A 19,947-nucleotide genomic window follows, 5' to 3' on the forward strand; every position below is an offset into this window, starting at 1 on the left:
TCACCCAAAGAGTAGCAACGTGTTATTCTTGACAACACTAGCTACAGCACACCTAACTCGAACGATTTACTCGTCATCGCCAAAATCTGCAACTTCACGCTTTCCAACCTTAACCATCGGAGCTGGGCGCACCATTGGCTTCCCCTGCTGAACCGGCCTGTTCTGCGGGCTAGGTGGCGGCGTGGGGTAGTTACCGGCAACACACTGAGACACACATTGGTTCCACGCTTGTCCCTGGAATCCAGCTAACGTGCACGCAGCCTCACATTCCTGTTGCTGTATCCAAGTTGAGAATGGACGGTATGGCGCACAAGACACGGACTTACCGTAGGTCGCTTAGTGGGGCCACGAGCCTCGAGGTCGTCCCGCTTTCCGGCTTTGATTCTGGGAGCTGGTCTCACCGCGGGCCTCGCCTGCTGTACCGGACGGTTCTGAGGGCTAGGTGGCGGTGTAGGGTAATTCCCAGCTACGCATTGCGAGACACACTGATTCCATGCCTGGCCTTGGAATCCGGCGAGTGTGCATGCCGCTTCGCACTCTTGTTGCTGTGTCTCAGGTGAGAAGTGTCGTCAATACTGTGAATTGGCGACGGCTTACCGTGGGCCGCTTGGTAGGGCCTCGCTTTCCGACTTTAATTCGCGGGGCTGGCCGTACCGCGGGCCTGTTCTGAGGGCTCGGCGGCGGTGTTGGGTAGTTGCCTGCCACACACTGCGAGACGCATTGGCTCCAGGCTTGTCCTTGGAAGCCGGCTAAGGTGCACGCAGCCTCACATTCTTGTTGCTGTACGCATTTTGAGAATGTGGGCTATGATTGGTATTCAATGGCTCACCGTAGGACGCTTAGTAGGACCGCGAGCCTCAAGATCATCCCGCTTCCCGACTTTGATTCTAGGAGCGGGTCGCACCGCGGGCTTCACCTGCTGCACCGGGCGGTTCTGTGGGCTGGGTGGTGGTGTAGGATAGTTACCGGCGACGCATTGAGACACGCATTGATTCCAAGCCTGTCCCTGGAATCCTGCTAGAGTGCAGGCAGCTTCACATTCTTGTTGCTGCCATCGAAAGGTTAGTGGTTGTTCACGAATGGAAGGATAAGGTGGCTTACCGTGGGACGCTTCGTAGGTCCTCTTTTTCCTACTTTGATTCTAGGAGCTGGCGCCGGCCTCGCTTGCTGCGCCGGCCTGTTTTGTGGACTAGGTGGCGGCGTAGGGTAGTTGCCAGCGACACACTGCGACACGCATTGGTTCCAGGCTTGGCCTTGGAACCCAGCAAGAGTGCATGCAGCCTCACATTCCTGTTGCTGAATACCAAGTATCAATGCCGGCACAAGATAACAACGGCAAAGTGGCTTACAGAAGGGCGCTTGGTAGGGCCGCGAGCCTCAAGATCGTTGTCGTATCCTTGCTCGCTAGAAGATAATCGTCAGCAAATCCCGTCTTAGTGGCGTAGCAGTATGCGAGCAGCATACAGAGGGAAGGCCGCGATCACTGCAACCTGGGCCAAAAAGGCAAGAGCAGCGAATTTAATCGTGAATTGCATCGTGAAGGAAAGAATGGAGAAGAAGATCGGTTGGAAGAGCTCTGCTCTGTAGCTGATGAGGATTGAGTAGATGTTGGGGAGAAGTGACCGGCACTGCTGAGGAAACTCCAGCCATGGATGCCGACCTTTTATACGCTTCACGGACGCCTGGCTGACATATTGTCCGATTTCTTCGTCACAATCGGCGACATTGTGAAGCACGCACGGGTGGTTCAGTCTCGCTCAGCTCGGTAGAGACGCGTGGTGCCCTTCAGGTTCTGTGCTTTGCGCCCGCCGATGGGAACTTGGGCGAAACGAGCACCTCGAAACATAGTTTCCCCCTGGACGTAACCGTCTAGCAGTCTACGCGACCCTATATGTTTCCTGATTAGGCGTGGAATTCGCATTTTCGCCGAGACCGACCACACTACGCACCGTTGTTATCCTCCAAGTTGACTTTGGCCCTCTCTGAGGTTCACAGGCTTCCAGCTGTTGCAGTGAGGTGTTTATGCATTAATACTCCTGGCTACCATTGGCCTGTATTCGGTGCCAATAATCGTTCTAAGCCCTGAACGTTGCTCACCATGGTGTTTCAAGGATGGACATTGCGGATCTGCAGTGATTCGGACATACTGTGGCGATCAGTCATCGCAATTGTCGCGATCCCGTTTGGAAACAAGGATAAGTGGCCCAACGGGCATCATGATTGATGCGATACGTTTTCCGAGATCGTTTCCCCTTTGAAACGTTTGAATCATCACAGCAAGACCGCCATATCCCGTATATTCACCTACTCGTCCAATGAGATGGGGACACAAATGTCAGCTCCAATGGGAACCGGGGATGTGCTATGCACGCTAATCATTGCGTAGTGTAGTAAGGCAATTGAGACCGGATACTGCTTAGATACTGAGTGACTGGGAGGTTGTGCACCTGTTGCTGTCGAGAGGGAGTACCGTTTGGAATCACCAAAACCCGATGTGTGACGTAGTGGCCCTTGCGGGAGTCGTCGTGGGCCTAGTCGTCCTGTCCACGGCCAATGGTACCGGCCAGGATTGTGACTGGCAGGGAATTTCAGGGGAGATGGGGTCATTCGAAGCGCCGCGGCGTCTTGGGCGATTGGGGAAGGGAGAGTGTTGTAGCTGGAGAGTCGGAGCTGGGGATGGGATTGGAGATGAAGGGTGGGGAGGAGTGTTAAACAGAGGGCAGAACGTGGTAGGCGTGAGGAATGTATTGGAATGCAGATATACAAGGGTGGCCGTTTCTGGACATGTAGATGGAGGTTTGTCGCTCGGAGTAGCTGATACTTGTTGACAAATGTCGATCAAGTTGAGGGCATCTGCATGTCGTTGTCAACAGGAATACTACGCACTAAACATTGAAGTCGTAGGCGAAAAAAACAGCAACTCTACTTGGCACGGCTCACTGGGGTACTACACGAGTCTATCTACTTCATGAGAGGACAATGACAGCGACGGCTCCCCATATTGTACGTTCTCAGGGGCACCGTTGTATTTCTTCATGACAACGTGTTCCATTGACTGTCGCACAGATATCCACTTTTGAAGCATCCAAAGCAAATGGAAGGAGAGGCCATCCACTGCTCTTTCGAGACGAAGTTGCCGGAGGGATGGAAAATGTAGGGGCCCGGGGTCCTTTCTGAGGCATGCTGACAAAATTTTCCAGCATGACGGGGATATGGCCAAACGGAGCTCTTCAAGGGATCTCAATGAGCTGCCAAATCAATTTGGGAAGGATGTGGACGCTGGCAGACATATTTGCGTCCAAGAAGAGCCTGGCTGGGGAGAATAGTTTCTGAAGGTCAGGATTGACGCAATGAACGCGTTTGGCGAACTCGAAAACTCGATGTCCATTTCTGTCCACAGCAGAACGGGCAAATCGGGGCCATCATAGAGCGTCTGGAAGAAGTGGCACGCGGGCGCCACGTCCAAAGTTCGCCCTCGCCATGTAATATCTAAACTCCAAATGTGGTCCGTGAGGTGATCGAAATTTTGGACCATTGATAGACCAAATGTGTTGCCGACGATAACAGTGATGTCCTGGAGGTGAGGAATGTGGACGGGGGTCGCACGGGTGCAGGGTGTATTGTCAAAGGATCTGGGCTGCGCCAAGGATAGACACTGCAACAATGGCAGGTTCTCAAGATCTCAAGGGCTGAGAGCAGTGCAACGACGCGCACGTACTGGGTTACCTCGTCCGTTGCATCCAGCATGTCCCACCTTTGGAATAGTTTGAAGGTAGTCAATTGCGATGCTTCAGATGCTTCAAAATGCATGTTCCTGTCATGTTTGCTAGCCAGCCCGCTCCATTGAGGGAGTCGAATCCCATCATGGGAGTAGACAGAGTGAAGTTTCGGAGCGAATCCCCCAAATCTAGAGGGAATTTGTCGTGCTTGAACAAGCGGTCAATCGATTGATGACAGCTCCGACGTGCCAGATATCCGGTATTTGATCCCCTCGGGGGTCGAGGCGACCACGGCGTCAAGGATCTCAGCGAGATGAAGATGGTAGTTCGGGCTGCCTAAGCGCACTCGCAACGGTAGGTCTTTGGACCTCGCTACGACCTCCAACGCCCAATGGGGGGCATCGGCGAGGTCCGTCCATAAGCTAGGCTCGTTCAGCGCGATGGTGCACCAAGTACGACACGTGCAGCCACGCGGACAAGGTATCTTCCCGCAGGCCTTGACTTTCGAATGAATGTTGCAAGATAGCGAAGATGTTCTGCGTACAGCTTTCGAGTCTTGGAGCAATCGGCGTTTCGCTTCTCGCCCAAGCGGCGTGCCTTGGTCATATGGATCTGATGGTCGTAGATATGTTCAGGTTCTTGGGATTGATCTAGAACTATTGAAGTAGAAGAAACCTGTACTCGCAAACAACCAACTCAAGCGCTGGGAATGAAATTGACGTAAAACTTCGAGCGCTTCTTTATATGGCGATTGGGCTCACTCGTTGGCGGAAGTGAAAGAACACGAAGTAGATAATGACATTTACGTTATAGCAATCTACCTACTCTTCATCACCATCCTCAGCTTCGCGCTTTCCGACTTTGACTCTTGGGGCTGGGCGCACTGCTGGCCTTGCCTGTTGCGCGGGCCTATTCTGTGGGCTCGGTGGTGGTGTGGGGTAGTTCCCGGCGACGCACTGTGAGACGCATTGGTTCCATGCCTGTCCTTGGAATCCAGCTAGTGTGCAAGCCACCTCGCATTCTTGTTGCTGAGGAGCAAAGTTAATGGTAATGCACAATGCCAACGACGGAATTGCTCACCGTAGGACGCTTCGTAGGGCCACGGGCTTCAAGGTCCTCCAAGTCCCGCTTTCCAGCTTTAATTCTCGGAGCGGGTCGCACTGCTGGCCTTGCCTGTTGCAAGGGCCTGTTCTGAGGGCTGGGTGGTGGCGTGGGGTAGTTACCAGCAACACATTGTGACACGCATTGGCTCCAGGCTTGTCCTTGGAAGCCGGCGAGAGTGCAAGCAACCTCGCATTCTTGTTGCTACAAAAATCGATAAGCCATAACCATGGGTAGCAAGGAACGAAGCTGCGTACTGTAGGGCGCTTGGTGGGACCACGAGCTTCAAGGTCCTCCGACTCCCGCTTCCCGGCTTTGATGCGTGGGGCTGGTCGAACTGCTGGCCTTGCCTGCTGCACCGGTCTATTCTGAGGGCTCGGTGGTGGAGTAGGGTAGTTTCCAGCCACACATTGCGAGACACATTGACTCCAAGCCTGGCCCTGCAATCCAGCTAGGGTGCAAGCGACCTCGCATTCTTGTTGCTGTATCCCAGTTCAGAGCTGCCGTCGCGCTGAAATATGCGAAGGCTTACCGTAGGGCGCTTCGTGGGTCCCCGTTTTCCGACTTTGATTCTTGGAGCTGGTCGCACTGCTGGCTTCGCTTGTTGCACTGGCCTATTCTGCGGGCTAGGTGGCGGCGTAGGGTAGTTGCCTGCGACACACTGCGACACGCATTGATTCCACGCTTGACCCTGGAGTCCCGCGAGAGTACAAGCAACCTCGCATTCTTGTTGCTGAAGACAGATGTCCATGCCGATATAGTATGCAGGTAACGATATCACTTACAGTGGGGCGCTTGGTAGGGCCTCGGGCTTCAAGATCGTTGTCGTATCCTTGCTCTCTGTAAACGTATTCGTCGGTGACCATTGCATCTCTTGTCGTACATCAGTAGCTTACAAGGGGAACGCCGCAATGACGGCGACCTGGGCCAAAAAGGCGAGGGCAGCGAACTTGACCGTGAATTGCATCGTAATCGTAGAAAGTCGAAGAGGAGAAGTTAGGATGAAGAGCTCGGCTCTGAGAGTTGATGAGTATCTAGTAGATGTGGGGAGAAGTGACCAGCACTGCTGAAGAAACTGCAGCCATCTACGTCGAGCTTTTATACCTTTCCGCTGGCCCCTGGCTGACCCGCTTGTCCGATTTCCTCGTCAAACGGTTGATAGCTTGAGGGATCGACGCGACACGAAAGGAGTCAAGCCATATCTCCGTTGATGCACTGATGCGTTGATGCGAGGTGAACGTGCTTGAAACCACTCGGAAGCGTCGATATGTTACGAATGCGCGACCCTGCCAACTATAGTCCGAGCCGGCGCCGTTGCTGAAACTTTACCGTTGGGTAATGATACTATTGAAGCTTCTATGAGCGTCGCTGTATCCCTGAGGCGAACCAAGAAGGACATACCTATGCGTCGTACAGAGTATGTTGCGGCGTTACAGTGCTTGCTGTGTAGGCGCCAATCATCTCCGAATACCTAGCAATTGAGCAAACAGAGTTTGGGATAAATGATGGATCTGCAGGGTGGCCGCGATCCAGCTGGCAAAGGAAGCTGAATCATGGCAATCACCTTCACAAAGATGGACATAGTCCCAACATTGCCTCGTACGAGGCCTTCGGAGTGCGTGGTAGCCAGTGGGCGGATGAAATCATTGTTCATGCAACTCATAGATTGGGTCGTAAATGGTCTAGTATCTATCTCTCTAACCTTATTCACTGAGTCTTCGCCTTCGCCTTCGCCTCTACGGTCAAATATCATCAGCCGTCGGCACCTTGTGATGTGCCGATGCATACCTTGTTTCTTCTGCCCCAGAGTCTTGAAATACGAACCGAAGGAATTGTTGACCGTGCGTGAGGTGAACATCACCGAGAGCACCATGGCGCACAAAGCGCGCGCCGTCTCCGGGTCGAGGGGCTCAGCCTGTTTGCTGTCTACGGACCCGCCAAGCAGCTGCATCAACACTGTATGCACCTCTGCCCAGAACGGCTGTGCATGCGTGAGGAGCGCGTACAACCCTGTGATCGTCGGCGCGCACCACAGATCCATCGTCGTCCATCCGTACGCTTGCAGCTCGGGGGGCGTGCGGAGCGACAGCGATGTCGGGTGCAGGAACGAGACCGAGTTAACGACGAAGAAGCCGGTGTTCGCGGTGATCTATATTCGGACGTTAGCCGGAAGCAGGGGGATCTAGCCTTTGGCAAGACAAGCGCATACCAAGGAAGTCAGGAGAAGTGCCCAGGGGGACGACGCGATCACGGGCGACGGGTTGGCCGTTACGGCTGGGGGGATAAGCGTGCAGAGGAGCATCGCGCGAGTGAATCCGTCTACGATTGCGAGGGGGATTTCGTTTTCAAAGCTGGAGATGGGGACAAAGCTCTCCGGGAGGTATTCTATGAGCGCCTGGATGGCTGCGTACAACGCAGGCACGGTGCCAGATACCATGAACGATGGCGGCAACCCAAGGAATGGTCCTATCGCGTGCGTTTAGTCGTGAACGTCGGGCATTCGCCTCAACTCACCGGCTATGGCCTCCCCGCCGTACACTACAGTGAGGGTGGTCGCGAGCTTCTTCACGAACGAGTCGTCCTCAACCTCGTTGTGCCCTTTCACCGCCACGTGTTGCCGCTTGTACAGGTCTCTGATCTGGCGGAGCACAAGACACAAACGGAACGCAGCGACCACGTCGAGCGTGCTGATCCCGAGACCGAACCACGAGAACGGCGCTATGGGCTGAAGGGTATAATTGAAGACTGCGACGAATTGCGAGAGGACTGTCATGGTGGGCGTGAACAAGAGGCGTCCAGGGTGAACATCACTGTTGAGGGTGCTGAATTTGGATTGCTCGGCAATTGCTCGGTCTACCGGTATAGCATGCAAGCGCGGTAGAGAACCTCAGTATACTGCAATCTTTTCATGGTACAATGGTGCAGTGGCTGTAATGGCCCCAAACCGGGAATGCGAGGTGGTTGCTCCCAGCGGCTAAATCCATCAGCGCGCTGGTTCGAAACCGTCCCCTCCAGAAAACTTTGGTGTTCTCACTCCCCTCGCGTCGTAAGACGCGGCCCGGGCGTTTGAGTAATCCGACCTTGTCAGGCCAGGGAAGCAATTTCGCAACCTGCAGGTCACGCCGAGTTAGTCTTCGGAGATCAGGATGCGTCTACAGAACGCGCAGTGGATCGTGCCCCTCGTAAACCTTTTCTTTTTCTGTCTTTACCCTCACATACCCAACAATGTGGATTCTGGAGTTTATGTTGATTGTATTCCATGAAGATTCTGATAGATTTTTCCAAGATGTAGTATCATATGTCAAGGCCCCCGCGCTTCAGACAACTTCTGGGACACCGTCGCGCCACGAGACCCCAGCGAGGGCAGCAGACTCCATCGCAATCTGCCTGATTGCCTTCACCTCCTCTAAACTCGCCCCCTGCCTCCGTGCCCCCGCAAGATGCCAATTAATCTGCAACGGCGTGTCTGCAGCGATGATGCTCGCCACAAGCACATACGACGTCTCCACAGGCGTCAGGACAGACGTGTGCCCGTACACCAGACCGTATCCGATCGTCTTGGAGAACCATCCTGTGAGCGTAGTAAGCTTGGATGACAAGTGACAATGAGTTGAGGAATGCGGAGGCGTACCCAAGTCTGGATAGACGCTGTCGAGGAGCTTTTGCACGGGCTCGGCTGTCTCACCGTAGATTTTCTCGAAGAAACGCACGCCGGCTTCCTCAAGCACGGGTATGGGTGTAGCTGTGTCTCTATGGTTTACAGTGTTAGACCCAAGAAAGGGGACACAGGTAACTGCCTACCGGAGCGTCTCCGTATCATGCAAATCTTCCGGAGCGGCTTCGTTGAGTGCCATCAAGCTGTTTATCGTCTAAAGGAATGAAAAGATAGTAAGTACAATTGGTCGAGCAGTATGCACCTTCGGGTAACCGCTCGAAAGCCCGGCTTTGAATACCGCGTCTTTCAGCCTTCTCAGCAGAAGCCGGTGGTCCTCCCGGGAAGCGACTTGTGCGTTAAGCTCGTCTGCGACGAACTTGTATACTGAGGTGACACCATCGGGTCTGTTTGAGGCACTAAAAGCAACGGATGCAGCTATGTACCATGGGTTGCCTAAGACTAATTTTACGGTTCGCTAGAACTTCCTACGATGCAATGAATGAACCACTTGCTGGTTGGAGTGCATAAGGAACGAGATCTTGATGGGTAAAGGGATTTTAGCTGCTTGAGAGTGGCGGACGTGATGTTCGACATGATGTAAGCGGACCGGGCGACTAAACGGGATTCAGCTTCTAACGACCATGGCGGCCTCAAAACCTTTCGAATATTCCAACTTGGAGGCAACATCCAAGTGCGTAGTAATGCGATACGCTCGAATGCATTCTAACAATCAGTTTCCAGATGGAAGAACCTGCCCCCTCCGCCAGGATTCTCGAAAACCGCCCCGTCATCGTCGAAAACGCAGTCAAAGTCATCAGTTTCGACGACGACCTCCGATTCGTATAACAAGCTCAAGGAGAAGAGAGCATGGGACCTTGCGGTATCTCCCGCGAAGTCGCTGCCAATGCAAGCGTTCATGCTGTACATGTCCGGCGGAGGAGTGCAAATATTCAGCATGGGAATCGTGTTCATGCTGCTTCTCAGCCCGTTGAAGAACGTAGCAGGGATGAATCAAGGTGCGTAGCCAATCAATACGGCTGTCACACGAAGCGTCCTTGATTCTACGCACCGCATAGCTTTCGCGCCGTTCGCACCGTCGAGCTCACCATCCGAGGCGAAATCATGGACGACCCTGCCCTTACAAAAAGCCGTCTACATTCTTTGCAACATACTCACTCTTGGTGTGGGACTTTGGAAATGCCGCTCTATGGGGCTTTTGCCAACCGGAACGGGAGATTGGTTGGCTTTTGAGACGAGGGGGACGGTGAGTGTTCAAGTACTCTTGCCGTATCGAGCAACTGACGACGCGTGCATTACAAGGCGCCGGAGATATCTCTGTTCTAGAATTTGTATTGGACATGTACTTGCAATATGGCATTCGTTTCCTCGGTCATTTCACCCTGCCATGCGCGCGCACAAGCCCTCTTCATCTAAAAGCGAGTTTAAGTGGTCACTCGGTTCGGGTACAAGTTTAGTAACAATTGCTTCCAGCCGAGCGATTCCAATGTTCGTAAGTAATTTACAAAATACTAATGCTACGTGGTGATTACAGCTATACTGACAAACGAGTTTGATAGAAGTACATTTGATTGCTGAAGGGGGAAAGTGAGCGTGTCGCGACTGATATATAATGCCGAAAGTTCGTTGAGAAACAGAAGAAAAGCGAACAATTAGACACCAGAGATGAACGTCTCGATGTCGATAGCCTCCGCGCCCTTTAATTCTAGCACCAAATGGGCCAAAGACCTTTCGTACGCGTCCTTGTCTTCGAATTTCACCCTTTTGACGCGATTTGCTATGATTACTGCCTCCTCCCATAGGCCGGGGTCGTTGTTGCGGGCACGGGAGGCGAAGTTCCTGATCGTCGCAACCATGCTGTCATAAACTACTTGATCGAATTTAGGTGGTGGTGGTGAAGAGGAGGAGGAGGAGGAGGAGGAGGAGGAGGACGCGGGGGAGACGGATTCGGAGCAGCAAGAGTAAGAGGAGGCGGAAGAAGTCGAGGAGATGATTTCCGTTGCTGGGGAAGGATGGCCTGCGGGGATGGCAGAGAGATTGGGCGTGCTATCTTGGGAATAGGTGCAAGGAAAGCGAATGAATGATACGGGGCGGGGAATTTCGACGGCAAGTTTGTTGCGCCTATTTTGGGGCAAGTTCGCAGACTAAGCGTTGCATTTTATACGTGGATCAGCCCCGGAACGCGCCACGGGAGCAACAGTCGAGCTTACCAAAAAAGATGTGTCTGCTTCATAGGACGTGTACTCTCCGTCATCCGGCAAGCCAATACTTGGCTGAGGGCTAGCGTGGTACTGCGCTCTCATCGAGGCAAAGGACGTCACGGAAGGGGAGGAAGGGAAGGGAAGGCTGATGATATGTCTGGCCGGAGAGAGGGGCACCTCCTCTACTACATCGTCAGGAACTGCCATTTCCACGTCGTTCCTCCAAAGGGTTATCGGAGAAGGATGGACAGGCTGGTTCCATTCTGAATAGGCGTCCGACACATCTTGCTCTCCATAGCTCAAAGACGTAACTTGCCCGAACTCAGACACGTCGAGGGGGGATAGCTGGGGACGATACGTGCTGGGGAGACCTCGCAGGGAACTTGATATGGCATCGCTGCCCAGACCTTCGAGGCCATCCAGACTACTAGGCTTCCTATTCGCGCGTCCCTTGCGTTCGTCGGACGTTCGGTTGCTAATGGTGTGGGACTTGACGATAATGGTCTTGGTGGCTTTCTTGATGGTGGACATGACGGAAGTGAGAGATTGCATCGATTTGAGGGTTGCTCAACGATCAACGTTGGATATCGTAATGAAAGTGGGGGTGACGGGGTTGCGTCTGGTCGTAAAAGGATGATCAAAGCGTTGAAAGACGGGGGGAAATGGCAGTGAATGTGGTTGCACGATGAATACGGCGTAAGACGAGAAGTGTATGTATGGGGCTGACTTTCACAGAAAGTAGCGTGAAGACCGTGGAAGAGAAACGTGAAGAAGTGGACGAAGAGGGAGAAGAGAAAGATGGTTTGTATTCGCGATAAATTGGCTGTCTTATATCGCCTTCACCGGAGCCACTCCTCACTGTGCCTCGAGGACATCATGAAAGACGAGCCACAGACAAAGCAACCCGCGAATGACATCAAGACTGCTACTAGTACTCTCAGCGAATGCTTCAGCTTCGACTTAGATTCCCCGGTGTTGGACTACCGTCGGTCAAGGAAATCAGTCACCGTACCATGGGAGTCGGGATGAAAGGAGTGTTGTACTCGCTCTTGAGCTGTTGAAGACTGTCGATGCCCTCGGGCACTAACTCATCTGTGAAAGTTGTCGAGCCGCTGGGTTTCAATGATCTAGCCTTGAGGTTGCCTTGCGGCTTTGAACATGGCGGTCTATCTTCGACGCGCCTGGACATATATTGCTACTATTCTGGCCGGCAATGTGCTTGCGCGTACCGAGGGTGTAGGAGGTGTAGGCTCAGAACCTCGTTTACAGTTTACAGGTGAAAGGGGCACAGGGGAAAGGACAGGAGCTAGCTGCACGTGATCAACGCCGTGTTTGCTGTCTTGGTTTGCGGAAGTCGTTATTTGTACTCTCTCCGCTTCCTTGCCTCGTTTGTAATGCGCTGAAAGAATGTACCGGGATAAATGTCTCTTGCTATCTGCGCTTCTTCTCTTCACATCTACACCGACGTCGGCTATATGGCCATTTCCACCCAAGCGCTTTACAGGAAATTCACTGGTTGACGCTGGTTCGCTTGGAATTGGGGGCGATGATAGGATAATAGCATTCGGGGACTTCAACGGGGACCAATTGTATGTCGAATGTCTATGGCTCACCGACGAAACTCAAATAACTCGCTGCCAGTTTAGACCTCCTCGCCCTAGGTCCTGACCAGCAAACACTGCAGGTGTATTTGTGGAGTCATGGCGCGTCGCTTTCTCCTTTTTGAGTCAATATGTTAACGTACCGAATCGTGTAGACGAATTCTTCTATAAACGATCGACTTCATTCCGACATCCTCGACCCATTTACAATGTCGTGCCAGGAGACTTCACGCATTCGGGGAAGCTGGATTTGCTGGTGATGGGTAGGGGGTCTGACAGTACTCAGTTGGATATGTTGGTGTATCCTGGTCTACTGGATGGATCATTTGGTGAGCTTCGATGCTTTTGAGGAGCGCGGGATGACTGAGCGTCGAACAGATATTAGCAGTCCACTTTCAGTGCCGGCATCGACCATGGCGCAGCCAATAACGGTGGACATGGATGGAGACATGAAGATAGACCTACTCGGTATCACCCCGTTCTCAAAAGGCTCGGCGTCTCCCCTCAGGCTATGGCAGAACGTATGGAACGCGTCGCAGCCCAACTCACCACTGTTTGAAATGTGAATATCTCGCGTCGAAAGTTCCCGTACGTGAACTAAAACAGCACACAGATTGGAGCCCAAGCTCACAGGCGAGCAATGCACCTTGTCCAACCCACACAGCAACGCGGTAGTTGATCTTAACGGCGACTGCTTAGCAGGTTCGTGTCACACGTCGAAAGTGAATCTTATTACTCATACTATGTAGATATCTTCCTTGTATGCGACGATAGCGGTGGTAGAAAGAGGTTCCAGATCTGGGTAAACAACAAAGACGATGGCTTCTCCCTAGCACAAACAGGCCTTCTACCTTCTGGACTTCAGTCTATAACCTTTGCCGACATGGGTGCGTCTTATTATCCCGGCTTATAGCTCATCAATTAAACATATGTAGATCGTGACGGTACCATTGACATGGTCTTCACCACTTGTTCCTACGTCTCCTCGTCGTCGGGGCTTGGTACGGACTGTGCCATCAATATCGCATACAACAGGCAACTTCCTCTTTGCGCTTCTAACTCGCCCCCCAAATCTGCGGGAAGCTGCAGACCGCCCGATGATCTCTGCGTTGCTGATCCTGATTTCAAATTCGACCTGAGGGAAAGCGGTGACAACGATGTACGTCCGAAAACATCCATGAATCACCTTTATTCATCGTTGCTTTAGGGCTTTGCTCGCATACCCATTTCTTCATTATTCCCTACCTCCGATGGAACGTCCACTACACTCCTCGTATTAGACACTACTTTTAATCCCCCGGTCCCCTTGCCCATCAGGCTGGGTGATGCCAATCTCGACGGCTTCCCCGATATTTTACAAGTCGTAGCCACCCATTCTGATCAGACTCCGAAATTGCTGTTCTCTGTCCCTTGCGAACGCGGTTTACCTGGCTGTGCACAAGACGGACGCGGTCGACGGAGCTTCAAGGTCACCACGAAAGGAGTACAGTCTCTCAACGCTGTGAAAGATGCCATTAGCGCGACATTCTTGGACATGGACGAAGATGTGAGTCTGCAATTTGTTTTGCGGATTCGAAAGTAGCGAATGTTGACATGGCGTAGGGTACTCTCGATATCATGATTCAGAGGAAGGGCTCCAATGGAATGCCGAAGGTCTTGTTCATTCAGAACAACTTCTATTATGACGCATTCTTCCTGAAGGCCATTGGTAGGCTCCCTCTGTTTCTTCTGTCCATCATCTATGCTCATGCCACTTTCACAGTCCTTAACGGCGCATGTGGGAACGGTTGGTGTTACTCTCCCAACGGGACGATCAAATATCATGTAAGCCTGTCTTCGTTCACTTCTCGCCGTGTTATGTTAACATCTTTCTGCAGCCATTTGGTGTTAGCTACGCCGGCGCATCTTATAAGTACACGGTATTGGATACATCTGGCCGTCGCTCAGCTGCACAGGGTACGCCCACTTCTATCCTCCAGATTTTCGCGCTTACTCAGTCACCCCATTCTAGTTGGTCAACTCCCTCAAACCGCCTATCATTCCCTCATGGCACCCTACTCCTACTTTGGGCTTGGACGAACAAATAACTACATCGAGAATCTATTCGTCGGCTCGACCATCCACTCGAAGGAACATTACATTGATATGGAAGGGGTTATTCCGAACTCGAAGGTGGTGATCCTGCCACCGCCACGGGAAGGCGAACCTTGGAAGCGGGAGCTGTTCTTACGCCCCGGAGCTTGGATACCCTGGGTGACCGTCACCGTAATAATTGGTACTGGTTTGTTGGCAGTGATTGTATTCGTACTGCATATGAACGAGAAGGTATGACTTTCCTTGTTTTGAGTGACCCTGCCTAACTAGGGTGTTTCAGAGGGAGGACGAGCTTGAGAGACGCAGGGCGTCGCATCATATCAACTTTGATGCGTTGTAGGATAATAGCCGTGTTTATGAATGCGGAGGGATAATTGTCTGCTATGTACCTCAGTGGTATGTTACTTTTTCAAATAGGACTTATCATCTCCTCGGTATAGCGATCTGACAGGGGGTAATGATCGCTCCTAAAGTCCATCGACTAGGAGGTAATCCCCCTCCCTTAACTTGTGCGTTCCAGCACCCCATTTTCTGATCGCGGCGTCGTGTAGGACGGCAGCTCCAAGTCTACCTGAGGGTCGTGCTGATGACTACAGGCTAACAACCCAGGAATGCGCCGATTGCATTGCCTGCCGACACAACAGCCCTCCATCGATGATTCAGGTGGCCGGGCAATGCACTGCGACTCGAAACCGCATTCGCCGGTGCAGAAACTTCGAGGTCGCGATGCTGCCTTTGCCACGTCAAGAAGGAACACGGGTAACCCTAACAAAATTCTATGTCACGACATTAGTAGACTCTCCATACTCAAACTTGATATACCCGAATGTCGCTGCAACACATGATAGCCCTGTGGCACTAGAGGATACCACGGAAACTTCTCGTCTCTTTGCGGGCAATGTTTTAGGGACAGTCGCCCTGGTATGTACTTGCCCATAATGATAATGGATTGCCTAACGCGGAAGCAAACTAGCCGCGCTACATCTTGACAAGCGCCGACGCTTTGTTTCAAGCTGCTCATATGTTTGATCACCATCAAGCATCAACGGGCATCCTCGCTTACCTCTTCATGGCGATCATCCATCTCAGCAAAGCTACTGTTTGACGAAGAAATCGGACAAGCGGGTCAGCCAGGGTCCAGCGGAAAGGTATAAAAGCTCGACATAGATGGCTGCAGTTTCTTCAGCAGTGCTGGTCACTTCTCCCCACACCTACTAGATACTCATCAACTCTCAGAGCCGAGCTCTTCATCCTAACTTCTCCTCTTCGACTTTCTACGATTACGATGCAATTTACGATCAAGTTCGCTGCCCTCGCCTTTTTGGCCCAGGTCGCCGTTATCGCGGCGTTCCCCTTGTAAGCTACTGATGTACGACAAGAGATGCAATGGTCACCGACGAATACGTTTACAGAGAGCAAGGATACGACAACGATCTTGAAGCCCGAGGCCCTACCAAGCGCCCCACTGTAAGTGATATCGTTACCTGCATACTATATCGGCATGGACATCTGTCTTCAGCAACAAGAATGCGAGGTTGCTTGTACTCTCGCGGGACTCCAGGGTCAAGCCTGGAGCCAGTGCGTGTCGCAGTGTGTCGCAGGCAACTACCCTACGCCGCCACCTAGCCCGCAGAATAGGCCAGTGCAACAAGCGAAGCCAGCAGTGCGACCCGCTCCCAGAATCAAAGTCGGAAAACGGGGACCCACGAAGCGCCCTACGGTAAGCCTTCGCATATTTCAGCGCGACGGCAGCTCTGAACTGGGATACAGCAACAAGAATGCGAGGTCGCTTGCACACTAGCTGGATTGCAGGGCCAGGCTTGGAGTCAATGTGTCTCGCAATGTGTGGCTGGAAACTACCCTACTCCACCACCGAGCCCTCAGAATAGACCGGTGCAGCAGGCAAGGCCAGCAGTTCGACCCGCTCCACGTATCAAAGCCGGGAAGCGGGAGTCGGAGGACCTTGAAGCTCGTGGTCCCACCAAGCGCCCTACAGTGAGTGACTTTCCGTATTTATGTCGCGCATGGTGATCGACCATTTGGTTGCAGCAACAAGAATGCGAGGCTGCGTGCACACTCGCAGGGTTCCAAGGTCAAGCTTGGAGCCAGTGTGTGTCGCAATGTGTCGCCGGCAATTACCCTACACCACCACCAAGCCCACAGAACAGACCAGTGCAGCAAGCAAGGCCAGCAGTTCGACCAGCCCCACGCATCAAAGTTGGGAAGCGAGACTTGGAGGACCTAGAGGCTCGTGGCCCCACTAAGCGCCCCACAGTGAGCAAAATTCGTGCTTCGCCACTTATCGATATTAATGACTTGGTGGTAGCAACAAGAGTGTGAGGTTGCTTGTACTCTCGCGGGATTCCAAGGACAAGCCTGGAGTCAATGTGTCTCCCAATGTGTCGCCGGAAACTACCCTACTCCACCTCCTAGCCCGCAGAACAGGCCAGTCCAGCAGGTAAAGCCTGCAGTGCGCCCAGCTCCTCGAATCAAAGTTGGAAAGCGAGAATCTGAGGACCTTGAGGGTCGCGGCCCTACTAAGCGTCCTACGGTAAGCAATTCCTTCCTTCGCACCGTTCATTACCATTGAAGTTTGTACCTTCAGCAACAGGAATGTGAGGTGGCTTGCACACTAGCTGGGTTCCAAGGACAGGCTTGGAACCAATGCGTCTCGCAGTGTGTCGCTGGGAACTACCCCACACCCCCTCCTAGCCCCCAGAATCGTCCAGTACAGCAAGTGAAGCCCGCGGTGCGACCAGCTCCAAGAATCAAAGTCGGGAAGCGTGAAGCCGAGAAGGGCGATGAAGAGTAAATGATTTGATGTCTACACTACAATGTAGATAAAAGTTATCTAATTGACGTTGGGAAATTGATAACTAATCAGCCCAAGGCCACGCACGACCACGGACCAGGGAGTCTTGGTGAGATACTGCATCCATCTGTTAATTTGCTTCGTATTGCGTCAGGCGCACTGCTCCCTCTTTTTTTTTTTGCCACCATGTTATGCATTTCTTAACATCGGGGCGTAGGGATGTTCGTCTTCCTTATGATTAACCCGTGCAACGTAGCATCATAGCCACTCCAAACTTATTCGGTCTTTCATAGGAAACATTGATTTCATGATTGACCAATACAAAATTAGATTTGAGAGCTGTCGTTCCAACTACATCATACGGCATCACGAGCTTAGAACCACTAGATACAAGGGCAAGCACCGATCATCTTATGCGCTGGAGTTTGAAGAACTGGTCACAAATCTTGTCAGTATAACTGTTCTTTCTTTAGCAAATTTGGGACTGCATCTGACCTTAGTATGCTGCGTAGCTAGCCAACTTGGCGAAGTCCTTGTTCGCGTGCAACGCCGCCACGGCCTCTGCTTCACCGACCGGGACCTTGATCGTCTTCTCGGCCCCACTCTCATCGTGGTAGGTGAAACCAGATGGAGCGCAGGTCGCGTTGTCCGCACGCACGGGGAGGACGCTGCGGCGGCCTTGGGGCGAGTGGAACCAGTTCATGTGGGTTGCACGAGCTCCTCCACCGCTCCAGCACTTGGTGCCGGGGCCAAAGACAGAGAACAGGAAGCTCCCGCAGGTGTTTCCAGTGTATCCCTGGCCTTGGGTGCCCGCAGGGAGGTTGTCGAACTCGACGGAGAAGCCGAATCCAGTTGGGAGGGAGCAGCAAACGCTGCCGTTGTCGTCGCAGAAGAAGTTGGAGCCGCTGCATCCGGTGGTGGACGAGAAGCCGGCGTAGCGCAATGCGCTCGCCATTGGGGCGAGGGCGGTAAGAGCAAGAAGAGCGATAGGTTTAATATTGAAGTACATTGTTGTCTGTGGTGATTGAGCTGATTTGTGAACTTGACTAGGTCGAGTTGCTGCCCTTTCGTTATACAATATTCAAACCTTTATACTTTTCATCCCCATGAAATGTAGAAGGAGATACTGGTGCGACTGGTCTCGACGCGTACGGTTTTCGCTGAAGTCGATGTTGCATGTGCCACTCCTCGGCCACGAGAAGGCAATCCTCAAACATACTGAAGAAAACTTACTCAACATCATTCTGGTTCGAAGTTCTTCGCGTCGCATGACTAGCTTCGCTGAGTGTCTTTCTATTCCAAGGGGATGGCTAGTGACATCTGGGCCATATCATGCATATCCCAGAACCCAACTGGAGACCCCCGGGTTCTCCGCTGTGAGTAATAGGAATACCCGACATCCTCGCGATATAGACGGCACAGAGATACTGCCGAGTGTCTATTGACTTCCGTGTATGTAAGATCGAGAAGGCACATAGAAGCCATGCTCACCTAGGTACGCGTCGAGGCGTCGAAAGCCGATCAGCACTCGAACGAAGAAGTTGATGACACAGATCTATGGAGTAAACACCAACGTGGATCACGGATATATGTGGTGGTCGTAGTTCAATATGTAAATCGTGTTCAAGGCCGCTCCTGATTGGGATACGCATCCACGGTCGACGAGCTGTGGTTAAAAATAACTGCAAGTTTGAAGATGGCGGGCGTCGGAGCGCCCGTTACCACGACAGCAACTGGGATGAACTTGAAGGCGAAAGCGTACAGTTGCATGCATCTCTTGCTGTGTAGGGCTGTGTCGAGTCAGCTTCTTAGATCTGTATAAACGACGGGCGATGAGCATCTAAGAGCACTGAGTAAACGTATGAATTGTGCAGAATGTAGCGAAGGAATGGTCAGATGGTCAAGGCACTAAACGAATATGCCAAATATGCCAAATGGGTAGATCGAGGGCTGTTGTTCACAGAACGACCGTCCCACACCATTTGTAGGTCGCCAGAAGGAATACGATTATCTGCGAAGGCGGCATGGTCAATTTAATTCAGAGAAAACAAGCTGATCCAGGTGCACACGGTAAGGGTCTAGTGCAAGTCCTGCTTGAAAAGAGGAAGGCCTGAAACCTATAAAAGCTCGCCAGACAGCGAGGTAAAAGGGCAGCAACTCGACCTAGTCAAGTTCACAAATCAGCTCAACCAGCATCGACAACAATGTACTTCAACATCAAACCTATCGCTCTTCTCGCTCTTACCGCCCTCGCCCCAATGGCGAGCGCATTGCGCTACGCCGGCTTCTCGTCCACCACCGGATGCAGCGGCTCCAACTTCTTCTGCGACGACAACGGCAGCGTTTGCTGCTCCCTCCCAACTGGATTCGGCTTCTCCGTCGAGTTCGACAACCTCCCTGCGGGCACACAAGGCCAGGGATACACTGGAAACACCTGCGGGAGCTTCCTGTTCTCTGTCTTTGGCCCTGGCACCAAGTGCTGGAGCGGTGGAGGAGCTCGTGCAACCCACATGAACTGGTTCCACTCGCCCCAAGGCCGCCGCAGCATCCTCCCCGTGCGTGCAGACAACGCGACCTGCGCTCCATCTGGTTTCACCTACCACGATGAGAGTGGGGCCGAGAAGACGATCAAGGTCCCGGTCGGGGAAGCAGAGGCCGTGGCTGCGTTGCACGCGAACAAGGACTTCGCCAAGTTGGCTAGCTACGCAGCATACTAAGGTAAGAATTCAAATAACGGTTTATGAGG

At 52.6% G+C, this 19,947-nt stretch overlaps 9 protein-coding genes across 9 annotated transcripts; 4 read left to right on the plus strand and 5 right to left on the minus strand.

Annotated features, from left to right (window-relative positions):
• Positions 1-66: 66 nt before the first annotated feature.
• On the minus strand, positions 67-1,535 carry PC9H_001498 (uncharacterized protein; the record flags this gene model as incomplete). Its single annotated transcript, XM_036771148.1, has 7 exons — positions 67-276; positions 327-545; positions 598-780; positions 830-1,048; positions 1,102-1,296; positions 1,350-1,404; positions 1,465-1,535. 7 exons carry the CDS (start codon positions 1,533-1,535, stop codon positions 67-69), a joined length of 1,152 nt encoding a protein of 383 aa, XP_036636993.1.
• Positions 1,536-3,939: 2,404 nt separating this feature from the next.
• PC9H_001499 (uncharacterized protein) lies at positions 3,940-7,593 on the minus strand (the record flags this gene model as incomplete). Its single annotated transcript, XM_036771149.1, has 11 exons — positions 3,940-4,141; positions 4,545-4,747; positions 4,800-5,024; positions 5,078-5,302; positions 5,353-5,553; positions 5,606-5,693; positions 5,717-5,836; positions 6,532-6,556; positions 6,609-6,969; positions 7,030-7,286; positions 7,335-7,593. The coding sequence occupies 11 exons, from the start codon at positions 7,591-7,593 to the stop codon at positions 3,940-3,942; spliced, it is 2,166 nt and encodes a 721-aa protein (XP_036636994.1).
• Positions 7,594-8,137: 544 nt separating this feature from the next.
• Positions 8,138-9,069, minus strand: PC9H_001500 (uncharacterized protein; the record flags this gene model as incomplete). Its single annotated transcript, XM_036771150.1, has 5 exons — positions 8,138-8,391; positions 8,452-8,570; positions 8,622-8,689; positions 8,738-8,934; positions 9,009-9,069. 5 exons carry the CDS (start codon positions 9,067-9,069, stop codon positions 8,138-8,140), a joined length of 699 nt encoding a protein of 232 aa, XP_036636995.1.
• A 47-nt stretch (positions 9,070-9,116) lies between these two features.
• On the plus strand, positions 9,117-9,819 carry PC9H_001501 (uncharacterized protein; the record flags this gene model as incomplete). The annotated part of the gene is made up of 4 exons (XM_036771151.1): positions 9,117-9,166; positions 9,217-9,491; positions 9,552-9,739; positions 9,796-9,819. 4 exons carry the CDS (start codon positions 9,117-9,119, stop codon positions 9,817-9,819), a joined length of 537 nt encoding a protein of 178 aa, XP_036636996.1.
• Positions 9,820-10,145: 326 nt separating this feature from the next.
• PC9H_001502 (uncharacterized protein) lies at positions 10,146-11,246 on the minus strand (the record flags this gene model as incomplete). Its single annotated transcript, XM_036771152.1, has 2 exons — positions 10,146-10,637; positions 10,704-11,246. 2 exons carry the CDS (start codon positions 11,244-11,246, stop codon positions 10,146-10,148), a joined length of 1,035 nt encoding a protein of 344 aa, XP_036636997.1.
• A 606-nt stretch (positions 11,247-11,852) lies between these two features.
• Positions 11,853-14,729, plus strand: PC9H_001503 (uncharacterized protein; the record flags this gene model as incomplete). Its single annotated transcript, XM_036771153.1, has 14 exons — positions 11,853-12,010; positions 12,101-12,283; positions 12,336-12,391; positions 12,451-12,624; positions 12,674-12,857; positions 12,909-12,997; positions 13,045-13,182; positions 13,231-13,454; positions 13,503-13,841; positions 13,898-14,003; positions 14,058-14,119; positions 14,173-14,251; positions 14,307-14,620; positions 14,670-14,729. The coding sequence occupies 14 exons, from the start codon at positions 11,853-11,855 to the stop codon at positions 14,727-14,729; spliced, it is 2,166 nt and encodes a 721-aa protein (XP_036636998.1).
• Positions 14,730-15,674: 945 nt separating this feature from the next.
• On the plus strand, positions 15,675-17,201 carry PC9H_001504 (uncharacterized protein; the record flags this gene model as incomplete). Its single annotated transcript, XM_036771154.1, has 7 exons — positions 15,675-15,745; positions 15,769-15,856; positions 15,909-16,109; positions 16,160-16,384; positions 16,439-16,663; positions 16,716-16,940; positions 16,995-17,201. The coding sequence occupies 7 exons, from the start codon at positions 15,675-15,677 to the stop codon at positions 17,199-17,201; spliced, it is 1,242 nt and encodes a 413-aa protein (XP_036636999.1).
• A 496-nt stretch (positions 17,202-17,697) lies between these two features.
• PC9H_001505 (uncharacterized protein) lies at positions 17,698-18,210 on the minus strand (the record flags this gene model as incomplete). The annotated part of the gene is made up of 1 exon (XM_036771155.1): positions 17,698-18,210. The coding sequence occupies one exon, from the start codon at positions 18,208-18,210 to the stop codon at positions 17,698-17,700; it is 513 nt and encodes a 170-aa protein (XP_036637000.1).
• Positions 18,211-19,405: 1,195 nt separating this feature from the next.
• PC9H_001506 (uncharacterized protein) lies at positions 19,406-19,918 on the plus strand (the record flags this gene model as incomplete). Its single annotated transcript, XM_036771156.1, has 1 exon — positions 19,406-19,918. One exon carries the CDS (start codon positions 19,406-19,408, stop codon positions 19,916-19,918), a length of 513 nt encoding a protein of 170 aa, XP_036637001.1.
• Positions 19,919-19,947: the final 29 nt, after the last annotated feature.

Source organism: Pleurotus ostreatus (genome assembly GCF_014466165.1).
Source record: "Pleurotus ostreatus strain PC9 chromosome Unknown scaffold_1, whole genome shotgun sequence".
Taxonomy (NCBI): Eukaryota; Fungi; Basidiomycota; class Agaricomycetes; order Agaricales; family Pleurotaceae; genus Pleurotus; species Pleurotus ostreatus.